General features: G+C 36.7%; 1 protein-coding gene across 1 annotated transcript; it reads left to right on the top strand.

Annotated features, from left to right (window-relative positions):
• The first annotated feature begins 867 nt into the window (after positions 1-867).
• LOC144364033 (uncharacterized) lies at positions 868-5538 on the top strand. The gene has a single exon (XM_078014312.2). It carries the CDS (start codon positions 868-870, stop codon positions 3517-3519), a length of 2652 nt encoding a protein of 883 aa, XP_077870438.2. The 3' UTR covers positions 3520-5538.
• The last annotated feature ends 7341 nt before the right edge of the window (positions 5539-12879 follow it).

Here is a 12879-nt window from a genome sequence, read left to right on the forward strand (position 1 = left end):
TAATCGAACTTAGTCAATTGCACAAACTGATATAATATGCCTAAAGGAAATTTGATAAAACTGTTTGAGCTATTATAACCAAAACAATAGTGGTACATAATTGTCAACGAAAAACAACAAGCACAACAGACATTGTCATTAATCTATAATGATATGAACAATGTAATAATAATAAAAACAACGAACTAATACTTTAGTTCCATAGTTAAGAATTTATCTCATGAAATAGTTAAAGTAAGATGGTAAGGACACTATTTGTAGTTAATGGTCAATTTTGAATTGAGGTTTCAGTAAATGTCTGAGGTCTGCAGGTCCGAGAATGTTTAACTGAGAACCCCAAATGACATTAAACAGTTAGACAGATATTAACAATGTATATACCTTGAATTTACTCTTTAATTTACTTTTAGATGATTTAAATAAAAGGCCAATTAGATGTAGAATAGCAGGTAATTCATCTACATATCATAGTAAACTAGATGTTGTTTTCAACAGCAAGCCACCTTCTTAGCTTATTCGCTACTATGACTTTTATTCACCAAATCTTTCCACACTTTAGATTACATCTGCTTTTGAAGTTTATTCAATTAATTCTATAACTAATTATTATTATGAGTTACTGCTAATTGTTTTCTGCGATCCAATAAGGAGATTTCCATCAGAATTGTATATATGGTTAATCATAGATTCCCTACCCTATGCTATACCCTTAATATGTTTAATATTTTTTAAAGATGCATTTCAATGTTACCATTTTTTACATGCGAGTACTATGTAGGTTTTTACTTTAATTCAGCATTGTAATCTAATGGATATTCTCTACATCATTTTATATTCAATATATATAATTACATATTAATACAGACAATGATCTTTTTTATAACAGGTAACTACAACCGACCTAATGCCAAGCTTGCTGGGTTGGATCCTGCATACATGGTGTCGGGTATTTATGGCATGTATCTTACAATACCACACGTATTCACTGCACGATTTTTGGAGGAATCATACAAAGACAAAATCAATAAAGCATCAGAAAGACAACGTGTTGAGGCTTCGGGGGCAGTTTTCCACTCAATGCTGGTAGACTTGAAATGGGATAAGAATGTTCACAAATATCGTATTGTTGAAGAGATGAAGAACATTACTTTCAAATATCCACAACCAAATGTTTTATCTATCAAAATAATAATGGACTACTATGAAATGGGCAATACAGACTTTGGTAATTTTACACAAGGGCGTATCACTGGAACTATTGGTGTTGCAGGTCCAGCTGAACCATTTCATTCTCTACGTCATCGCGAACTGCGGACACATGACATTCCTACACTGAAAGCGTCATTCCGAGTTTTTCCAAAACGTCGTCAAATATTATTAGATGTTGGCAATAGCCTTATCCATACTTTTGGAGTCCCAGACGTAGCTATAAATAAACGATTACAAGTTGCATATCCCCTGATCATGAATTCGACTTCGTACGATTGTACTACCAACGTCACAGTATTGGGATATATCCCGTATGAACGCGATCAGTGGTATAGGTTGTCAGCCGGAATCGTACAGATTCCAACGTACGGTAAATTGAGCAGAGAACAGATTGGACACGTACAAGAGAGACCATTATTGATTCGACGAATTGATCCTGAGACTAATGAATGTATAAACATAGGATTACAAGAAGCATTTCATGGTACAACAATTGGCATTATGGGCGATACATTATTTCGTATTAATCCTGAAGAAAGTTTCCAAGTAATAGTATTTGCATCACGATTTGGTGAGCCTCTTGAGAACTTACAAGTTACAATTAAACCAGGAACCAAAAGTCGATATGCCACTGACTGTGGTGGTACAAGCTATCCATTCAATGAACCAGACACAGCAGTAAATTACACACATTCCAATGTTACAGACACGACCGGTATTGCCATTTTCGAGTTTAATAGCAGTGATCCAGGTTCTCCAAGACCAATTGATGGCCAAATGTACATTTATGATGTTGAAAATGAATTTAATGGTATCACTCTCAATATTCGAGTTCGAATATTGCTTTATTCTTTATACAAAGTGTCAAAAGGTGGTCCAACGTGGAACCAAGATATATACCCAATATTCCAAATGTATGCCAATATGTTCCCTTGTATGGCTGATATTATCAACCTAGCATCATATGAGGATGTAACAAAGAAAACAGAAATGTTGAAAACCACCATGAGTTTACCCATCACGGACCCATCATATATGCCTGCGACTCGAGATCTTTCAAGGAGTAAACAAGAGGCTATTCTAAAGTGGCTAGATAAACCTAAGCGGGGCTCACCTCCTCTGGCAACATTAGAAGAGTTACATGGATATTTACAAACTGCATTAGAACTGGAACTTTCCACAATTCCACCTTACCTCAGTGCATTTTTTTCACTTCACAAAGGTTATAATAGTGACGTAATTAATATTTTAAAACGTGTTGTCATGGAAGAAATGCTTCATATGACGCTTGTAGCAAATATACTCAGTAGTATATGTGGATCTCCGAGTTTAAATAATAGTGCTGTAATCCCACGTTATCCAACGACAATGCCAGGAAATGTACATCCAGACCTTACAATATCCCTTCAAAAGTTTTCACTCGGTCTAGTGGAAGACGTCTTTCTCAAAATTGAGGAACCGGATGATTCATTGCCATTAACGTTTCGACAAACTGTACTTTATACAAATGAATCAACTGAAGATGCTGAGTATCTACATCCAAATTACAATACCATTGGACAGTTTTATTATCAGAATGTATGGAAATCCCTAAAATATCTTGACAGTACTAAGGACGATCTATTTGCATGTGCTGATGCAAATAAACAAGTCACTGAAAAACATTGGTATAGTCATGTTGTTGACAAACCGTTTGCAGTGATGAATCTCAGCGATGCATGGAGAGCAATACAATTAATAACAGAACAAGGTGAAGGGAGTTCGCCAACACAACCTTATGATTCCCAAGGAGAACTATCGCATTATTACAGATTCATGGAAATTGTTATGGGGTATAAGCTTGTTCTTCATGAACCTACAATGGAAAAGTTTGTTAAAGAAGATATGGGCGATACTTGTCATCACAGTTACTCGAAAAATGTCAACAAAAGATCAACATGTAGAGATGATGATTGCCAGAGAATAGAATCGATAAAGAAATGTGATGTGCCATTCTATTTTACTGGTGAGAGGGTACCATTTTACGAGAATGAAGTATGGCCAACAGTTACCAATCCTTCAAGTGCGATGTACAATGTTGATTCAAGAGTACGATACGTCTCCGATAGATTCAACCAAGAGTATTCAAACCTTCTACGGTGTCTCCATGAAACATTCAATGGAAAGCAAGATTATATAATCGGATGTATGTCTATGATGTCGTATTTGTTACAACTTGGCAAAGAGTTAGTAAAAATGCCAATCGATCTCAATGGAATCCAGCATGCTGCACCAACCTTTGAATACATTGACATCAATTATAACTCGTAAAACAACCATTATTAACTAAAGGGCAGTGTTCGTTGCACCGGGTCTTTTTCGTAACCGACCGTTACGTTAACGGTACACGGCGTATTCTTGTGCTCTTCTACGTCATGTACGTGCATCACGTTTATTTCACGTTGTCCTGAAACTATGCGGGCTTTAAATTTATCCGTACACGGTGTGCAATTTTCAACATAACAGTTTACAATTTGAAATTAGAATTAGGAATCATAGTGATGTATACAATACATGTAAAATAAATTATTTGTTTACATGCAATTCGAACACGTGCTGCGCGACGACCAACGCCTCTTAATAATTACCCAAGGGGAGTTAGGGTAACCAAGAGGAGTTAGAGCAATAAACTACATAATTATTTTACATGTTTATCAAATTAACAACTATTTCAAATACAATCGTTATATTGGATGTTTATACATATAGAAAAAGTAAAAAAAAATGTAGCTGGCGTGCTAGTGATAATAGATGCGTTCAATATACTGAGGGGGGGGGCATAATGAATCTGGTTCGAAAATATAATAAATTAGGGAAAAGTGCCAAACTGTCCTAACCAAACGATTTTTTGAGGTAAAATTACACAACTGCTAACATAATTTTTACCACATTCAACATTTGTGTGGAAATTCTCTTGGACAAAAAACACCTCATTACACAAAGAGCCTATCACACTTTCCTTGAGCATTTGACACTGAAATCGTCTCCAACCCAGGCCAATCAACGATGGCCTTACACGTTGGCGATGATTTCAGTTTCAATACCAAACATAACATTAGGTTATTATAGCTATAAGTTGTGCACATCTACACCTGATTATCCGTTTGACCTGAGGTGAACTCTAGGCTGAGCAAAGCTATTGTCTTCACTTGTTAAGTAGATTAATTTACTGGAATGTTGCATTGTACATTACTCAAGTTGCCACCCATTTTCTGTCAAAACACATTACGCGAATTCCGTCAGCTGCATGAACATTTGGCTTATGAGAATGGTTGAAAAATGTTGTTTCGCGGTTTGTATTTGTTATTTATCGTTATACAATGTATTTGCCGTATATCTATTAATTGTATCGCGCGACTTTCCGTACATATTGAGATAAATGTGTATTTACTGTAGGTTTTATGATTTACCTAGATTTATTCATGCAATTTCACCTCTATATATTTTTGAACCGAATTCCGTAATTCTATATCTGTATTCTGTTCCCGCCAAGAAATTATAATCCATGTCATATGATAGTTACACTCCATGCATCATGTACCTAGTATAACGTTAATGCTTGTCAGCTGAAATGTAATTATCTACACATCATTTTAAAGAAAATGAAGTCAGTAGTTTATTCTCATCTTTATAAGCCAAGACACCTAACGTCTACGTAGTACTACCTAAGGCATTAAACGTAATCTATGTTTTAATGGTGCTTTTGAAAAAAAAGAAAAAAAGAAACAACAATGTGATAGAATCAGTATGCGAATACGTGTAAACCACATACCTTAGTGAGCAGATTCTTAAAGTCATTGTTTGAGTACTGTATATATTTCACAACAAATTCGTACTTATTCAAAATCATAGTAATGATAGTATTCATCCCGAGAGTGCACATTAGTATCTGACAATGTCTACATAAATTATAAGTAATCTTTTCAAGTCAATGAGGTTTAACACCGTAACTAGGTTACGCTCTGTTCTGAAAGATTTGGTGTACTCGATTAATATGGTTTCATTTCTTAAACAAAACAATTTATATTGATTAGACAGTTACATACTTAATCAACGTTAACTGTATCCGAGGCATGGGCTGCGATGATAGTGAATGAATACAGGAAGGCTTGCTTGCAGAATGATGACATGTGGATTGCCATGTTATCAATCAGAACATGTGAGTAAATCTTTGAACTGTACATAAACTGGTAGGAAAAAAATGTAGCTTCTGAATTTTGTGACATCGAAGAACTATTTTGTTAAAACTATCACTGTGTTAATAAATATTATTTAGCAAGTCTTGGTATTGTGAGATGTCTGTTGATGTTGCATATATTGATATTTGTACATATTTAGGTTTATGAATGGGAAAGAAGGATATTTGGCAGCGGATATAGGACTTTCTTGTGGTAAATTAATTTAATAGAGAAGGACAATTAACAAACGTGGGGTTTATTATATATAGTGTAAACACATGTTAAATAATGTTCCAATCAAATATATATTACGATGTAAATTTGAGTTTTTGTGTGTGAAAATGGTATTATGTTTACAGATGTCAATTATATATGCCTTACAGTGGGCGCTCTTGATTACGTAATGCACATTGCATGAAATCGCTTGTTTCCGGCCTGGTTACACAAGCGTTTATGAATAATAACGTAACCGGCGCGTAACCGTCGGAATGCAATGGGGTAATCTTCAGCGGAATTACTTCGTTTGTAAATGCAGAAATACATGCCAATTTACGTTGAAACTGAAACGACACATACAGCTGGGTAACCGATCATTACGTTAACGGTACACGGCGTATTTTTGTGTTCTTCTACGTCATGTACGTGGATTACGTCCAGTGTAAATTACATTTATTTTGACGTTGTCCTGAAACTATGTTGGCGTTAAATGTATCGGTTAATTGCACGGTGTGCAAGATTCAACATAACCATTTACAATTTAAAATTAGGTATACTTTTAAGTGAACGTTGACAGTTTCCATGTAAGGCATTGTGACACGAAACGAATTCGTTATAATTATTAAACGTGATTAAAACCACCCCGTATACTTTGATCTGTTTCTGAAAGCAATTGAGGAATAGATAAAAAATAAAATTAGTCCAGAATCGTATATAGCGTCTTCGTGCAGTTCGTTTTTAAATCGACCATTGAGTACCATTACTCAGGCTTCTAATGCCCGCAATCAACCACAAAAAACACTGTCAAAGCTTACAGAGTGTATGTACCCCATGCGTAATCAGACGTGCTCAGCTCTAATACATCATGCTTCTCGTACGTCTTTGTAAGATAAATATTGTGACATTTTACATGTAAAATTTAGTTGGGCTATAATAGAACGAAATGTTAATCATGTAGATTACTTCTACAACAAAAGAAGTGTTACCACTATGGCACCAAGTGAGATTTGTTTTCTCTGAGGTGACTGAACTTATATAAACATACTGTTAATTAACCTGTGTTTAAAACAAACAATGAAAGTTTGTATAAGTGTCAGTGTTTGATGTTGGGTGCGAGTACGATGTGTTGGTTGTGTTGTACGTAATCCCTTCTAAGTCAAGTCACTTTTGAGTACACATACATGTTTTGACAATTTTACTGGAATCTCCTATTAGACTCGTATACTTTCTCTCTTAAGAGACTTGCTGTGTTTTCGCGACAGCATTTTATCGGAGCTATGCGGCTCGAGACAGCAAAAAAATGCGCGTTTTGGGCAGGCAAAGTTAGGCCCAATAAACCCTATGGGTTGAACTCCGATATGGTTGTGCCCAACTATCGGGCCAAAATTATGTTCATTATCGAAGTTCTCTCTCATTTCATTTATGGCGGAGACAAAATCGTTTTGTACGTAATTTCGCGTAATTTCTGACTTGATGACGTGGTACGCCTCCTAATGTCTATTTGACAGAGTTTATTCGAGATACCTAAATCATAATATCAGCGCATTGTCTCAGACTTATTTTTTTTTCCAGCTCAACAGCATCGTGCCATGTAAAGAATCAACACAAACACGACATCAAAATCGTGTTCACCCATGTTGTTTTCATACCAAGTATTTGGCAGCGTTGTTCCGTTCGCCACTGATCGAACTGAATTTAACTCTGGCTGATGTAAACGCATTAGAGATAATCTCCCGTTATTCGGTAGGAGGAGCAGTAGTTCGGCTTGGATAGAATGCTGCCGTGTGAACATAGCAATTTTATTCAATGTTTATTCGGACGATTTACTATAATATTCATAACGTTTGATATGATATGATTGTTGTTAATTTGTATCTATCTGTGTAGCTATTGAGCATTGTTGCAATCGAATAAGATACCGATCTTGGTACGTCGTTGAGGCAGCTTGATGGTATTCTGTCGCAATATTACGAGTTTCATTTTCTCCCGGGCAAGTGTTTTTCGTGGGTGTGGCTATGCTACTGCGTGCTGTTAAACACTTAGAATAATTAGAATATCCTAAAATGATGGTGACCACAATGACACCGTTTGCTTAAAAGAATACAAATCATTGCACTCCTTCATTCGGTTAGGAAGCGAGTTCCACATTTTGGCACCATAATAGGACAACGATTCCAGTCCATAGCGTTTAGTCCTTGGTCGCTTTAACTGTAATTGATGAGAATTTCCTAAATTGTATGTTACATTTTTCTTCTAATAATAAGGACTGTAGAGGGCGCAAAAGCATTCAATCGTGTGAGCCATGATAAGGAGCAATTTTAGCTTTCCATGAATTGTAAAGTTTAACTAGATATGAGATCGGCGAGGGCGCAATAATAGAAGTAACGATCTTTACTAGACTCGCCACATCTGACAATGTGAAAAAATAACTTGCATGGACTGCAAAAAAAATCGACTATTGACGCTCAGCAAATGCGACTAACATTACTCGGACAAAGAAACATTTAAAGTGACTGACAAAAACATCGACAAAAAATAGCAACACCCGTTACTGGCACGCCAACCGCCCAGGAAAACCCAGGATTAAAAAACCTCTTGGGAAGAAAAAAATCCATGGAAACTCGTCGCACTGTCGAACGTGCCAAGGGGAAGGTGGTGGGTGTCGTCCTGTGTTATACAACAAACATTAATAAACTTACAAAACAACTAATTGAAAACTGCAGTGTAGCGAGACTGGCCTAGACTGACTGTCACGATTTCAACTATAAGCCAAGGGTGGACAAATTCCCCTATTTTGCTCGGGTTGAACTTTCACCAAATAATGACACAAATGTATGGGATAATATATTTTACTTTCATTTATAGTACTTGTAAATAAATCAATAATATGGCCATAAACATATAAATTAATTTACACCACTCCAATGCATAAATAAAGTTACATTACAAGGATATGCTCTAAAGTACAGGAAATAATAGGGTCTACTTATCAAATAAATGTCAAGTACATTCCAGCTGGTTCGAATGGTGTACGAGTCTTCACCACGTGGCCGGTCTTTGTTGTATCACGAAACTTGCAGAACGACGTTCCTTTGTCTTGATATTGCGTACAGGTAAGGACTTCGGGCGGCACTGACGAATTTCGCGGATCACTGAAACGACCTGAAACAGAAGACACCTTAAACAAGCTCTAACTTCAAAAAGGGAAACAAGAGGAAAATAAACAATCACACACGTCGACGGTAAACCAAAAAGTGACCAAAACCCTCAGCTTTCTTACGCAAAGCATTGTGGATTCAAAATCGCCATCAACGGCCAAAACCACATTTAATCAGACACAGTGGAGGGCGCTATTGAATTGAATTTCTAAATCAAAATACATTTAAATCTGTTTGTAATATTTTATATTTAACTTGTGCCATACATAACACTGACATTAAACCTTCTTTCCTCCACGTAAATACCCCCTGTCACGTGACCCCACATACCATACCGTCTGTTTGCCATCTCGAACAGACAATAGTTAACCGCTATACCGCGAAACGCGCTTAACAATATTTATGTTGAGTCACTACGAATACGTATGTAATACATTATTATATGTCGCTATAATTTATGTAATGCATACTCACAGTCGCTAGAAAAACATTCCGCAAATCGATAAATTAGTACATTATAAACGGATTAGTTAGAAACATATTTCTGGAGTCTTTAGGCCGGGCCACGGAGGCAGGTTTATATGTAAAGTGAATGACATCTATCATGTTAGACCAGTATCGCAGCAGTTCAGGGTGCGTGATTTCCGCTGAATAATCTGAACGTAAAACAACGACAAACTCAGCGTTGCAACTCATAAGCAAGATGAAATAGTCACCAATGTAGCGTGGATCGGTAATTTTACATCTGTGAATAGGACTATATTATTTCATATTTTCCAACTATCTACTGTATTTTATGAAATCAATTGGTATATACAAGTTCGACTGTGGCGTGCTCGCAAATAACGTGGAATAGACTGAAGACTGTGATCATAACTGTCTCTTTCATGACAATTTTGTTTAATTCAGCGGGTTATCCTGGCATCAACCATCACTAGTCGATCACACCCACTAGTGGATCTTAAGGTAGAAGCCTACTCATCATTTTTGAGAAAGTTGGTCATAAATCGCATGACGATGTCAATTGGTTTATTATGTGATATTAGGAGCTATTGTCCCATGGCACGATAAAATAGCATTCTTTTGTGTGTTACAGTGACATATTTTGAGAAACTTGTCCTAATATTTTCCAAAACTAGCTATTTTTAGAACAATTCCATAGAACTCAATTTTAAACAAAAAATGCATTTTTCAACACTTTTTAAAAAAAGTTCAGGAAAACAAAAAAGTACCCCATCAGTAACAATATATTATTTTTTCAGCCTAAGTCACCAGACTACAATTTGAGATATGACGTAATTTCACTGCCTTTGAGATAATGCGTAGATCTAGAGAACAGTACAAGAGACAACTTGCTAATTGTAAGGAAGCTGAGAAGCAATTTCGTGTGAATGCCTTAGCAGAAAAGCTTAAAAATGACCCGAATGGCTACTGGAAAAAATAACAAAGCATAAAAGTAAAAGCGCCATCCTCGGTGAGTAGATATGCAGGTGACGTGAAGTTGCTAAGATGTGGAAACAACACTATGAATCTATTCTGACTAAAACCGGTATTGACATTACACCAGTCATTCCAACTAGTAAGTTTTGTGAAAACATGGTGGTTCATCAGAGTGAAATCGGTGATCTGGTTAGACATCTGAAACTGGGTTTATCTCCCAGTATTGATAGTATCATTTCTGAATATTTTAGGTTTGCGCCCTCTAGACTATATGTATTATTATCCCTTTGTTTTACTGCTATATTTGTTCATGGAATTATTCCTACACGTCTTATGACCACTGTTTTAGTCCCAATACCCAAAGATTCGGGGGTGATATCTGTGATAAATCAAATTACCGTCCAGTTGCTGTGGCAACAGTTGCATCTAAATTGTTAGAGAGAATATGGCTTAATCGTTGCACTGAGTATCTATCTACTACAAATAAACCAGTTTGTCAATTTTTGTTTTGAAGGAAATTTTACACTATCATAAGCGTCGAAATACTCCGGTTTTTGTAACTTTTATGGATGCTTCTAAAGCTTTTGATTATGTTCGCCATGATATTCTGTTTCAAAAATTATTGGCCAGGGGTGTTAAGCCTTTCTTAATTAAAGTATTGGCTTATTGGTATAGGTGTCAAGAATTTGTGGTTCGTTTGAATGGTCATTTATCAGATTCGTTTGGTGCTAACAATGGTGTGAAACAAGGAGGCATTATGTCCCCTATCTTATTTACAGTGTATTTAGATGATCTTAGTAAGGATTTATCAGCTCTTCCATATGGATGTTTACTCGGTGGCTACAAGGTCAACCAGCTGATATATGCTGATGACATTGTCATTTTTTCTACTGGATCATATGGTCAGCAGATGTTAGTGAATGTAGAACCATGGTAATTTTATTGTTTCTTTAAATCTATGTAGTTTTCGTTATATTCCTTGTTATTAAGGGCCCGTGCGTTATTTATTATGGTAACCCGTATTTGTGACGTCATGGAAAAGTTTTGGCCTCATGATTAACACTCGTTGAGAATCGCTACGGTGACTGGTGCGTCCAACTACGTCACGCAACTCCGCGCGCAGGAGAAGAAGGTGCAGGACAGAGAAAAAGATGGCAGGAGCTGTAAGCGGGATTGTGTTGGAAATGTGAACACGAACGTGTTCTGGAAGGCATCAAGTCGGCGTACGAAAAGTTAAGAAAGAACTAAGTTCGGGGTGTTGCAGCCCACGAACTAGTTTATGTTATACCCGTACAGCGACGACATCAAAGTGACTGTCGAACTTGTGTTGAACCAACTTTGTTGACATCCAGCGTTGGACCGTGTCGTTGATGATCAAATTGATGCGACTCAGGAACTGATCGATAAGCGGTGAGTGATCTTTTGCAACGTAGGGCTCAAGGAACTTGACGTACATCAGATCGTGGAGCCTAGAATCACCGCTAATTATACCTGCCTCGTGATCAGCAAATATTCGGGACTGTACATAACGCTGTGAACTGGTTGGCGAGTTTTGACATCGTACTGTATATTTTTGACATAAGTTTGTTATTGTATTATGTATCATTTTATGAGAACTGAAAATATCAGTTAAGCTATTGTGTTCTCTTTGTAAATTTTACATAGTAATTAGTGGATGGCGAGAGTTTGTATTTGCGCCAGTAATTTAGTTTGGAGTGACATTACCCTGCAATGTTTCATGTTTTTGGCTATAGCCTAGAAACCATCGCTGTGTTATTCTCAACTTTACATTGGATATCGGTACTTTTGGATGCTACCATTTCTCGGGCGGGAGCACAGCACGGACTCTGCTTTCCTCTCGTTTATATTCCTGTGAAGCACGTATTTTGTAATGCCGTTGTACTTGTTGTTGCCATGGCATCCTTATATCGAGTGAATTTCTTGTTTGAATATTAAATCTGTCTACTTTACATTTGTATTTTATTTATTTTTATTTGACAAGTCAGTTGTTCGTTCCCCCAGGCGGTATTAATGCCTGTATGCTCCTCACCACGCCAAATTAGCTAGCCTGAGATTCGAGAAATACCCGAGTTTCAAATGCATGTGGCCAGTTCTTTAATGAAAAGAAGGATGTATGTATCCTTTTTCAACCTCGCATTAGAATAATTAAATCCAGTGTCTATCATTTTAAATGGTAGAATTCTTAAGTATGTTGACGTGTATAAATATTTGGGTCATTTAAAGGGGAGCAGAGGTGTGGCTTTTGACACTCTGTACATGAAATTTGAGATCTATGAATGAATTCTGTCGATAAACATAACTTGTATGTGCTGCGAAATGCCCTAAATATCGGGTATGAAACGGGCTGTGAAGCAGACGACAAACGTCCGCTTTTCCTGGTGTCATTTCGCCTCTAGAGGGCCAGTCAAATGACGTCATCAGTGAACACTGATAATTGAAGCCATTCATGCTAGTACGCCAATCCCATAGAAATGCTACTATGAAAGAACTTGTTGACTGACTACATAAAAGTTGAAACATGGCGAAATGTTGTGGCATGAATGCCATAACGATTCATGTTAAGTTTCTCGAAATTCCAAATAAAAAATCACGTTGTTGGTTGCGAGAAAACGGCAGAA

The sequence above is a fragment of the Saccoglossus kowalevskii genome, chromosome 18, assembly GCF_978046115.1.
Source record: "Saccoglossus kowalevskii chromosome 18, keSacKowa6.1, whole genome shotgun sequence".
Taxonomy (NCBI): domain Eukaryota; kingdom Metazoa; phylum Hemichordata; class Enteropneusta; family Harrimaniidae; genus Saccoglossus; species Saccoglossus kowalevskii.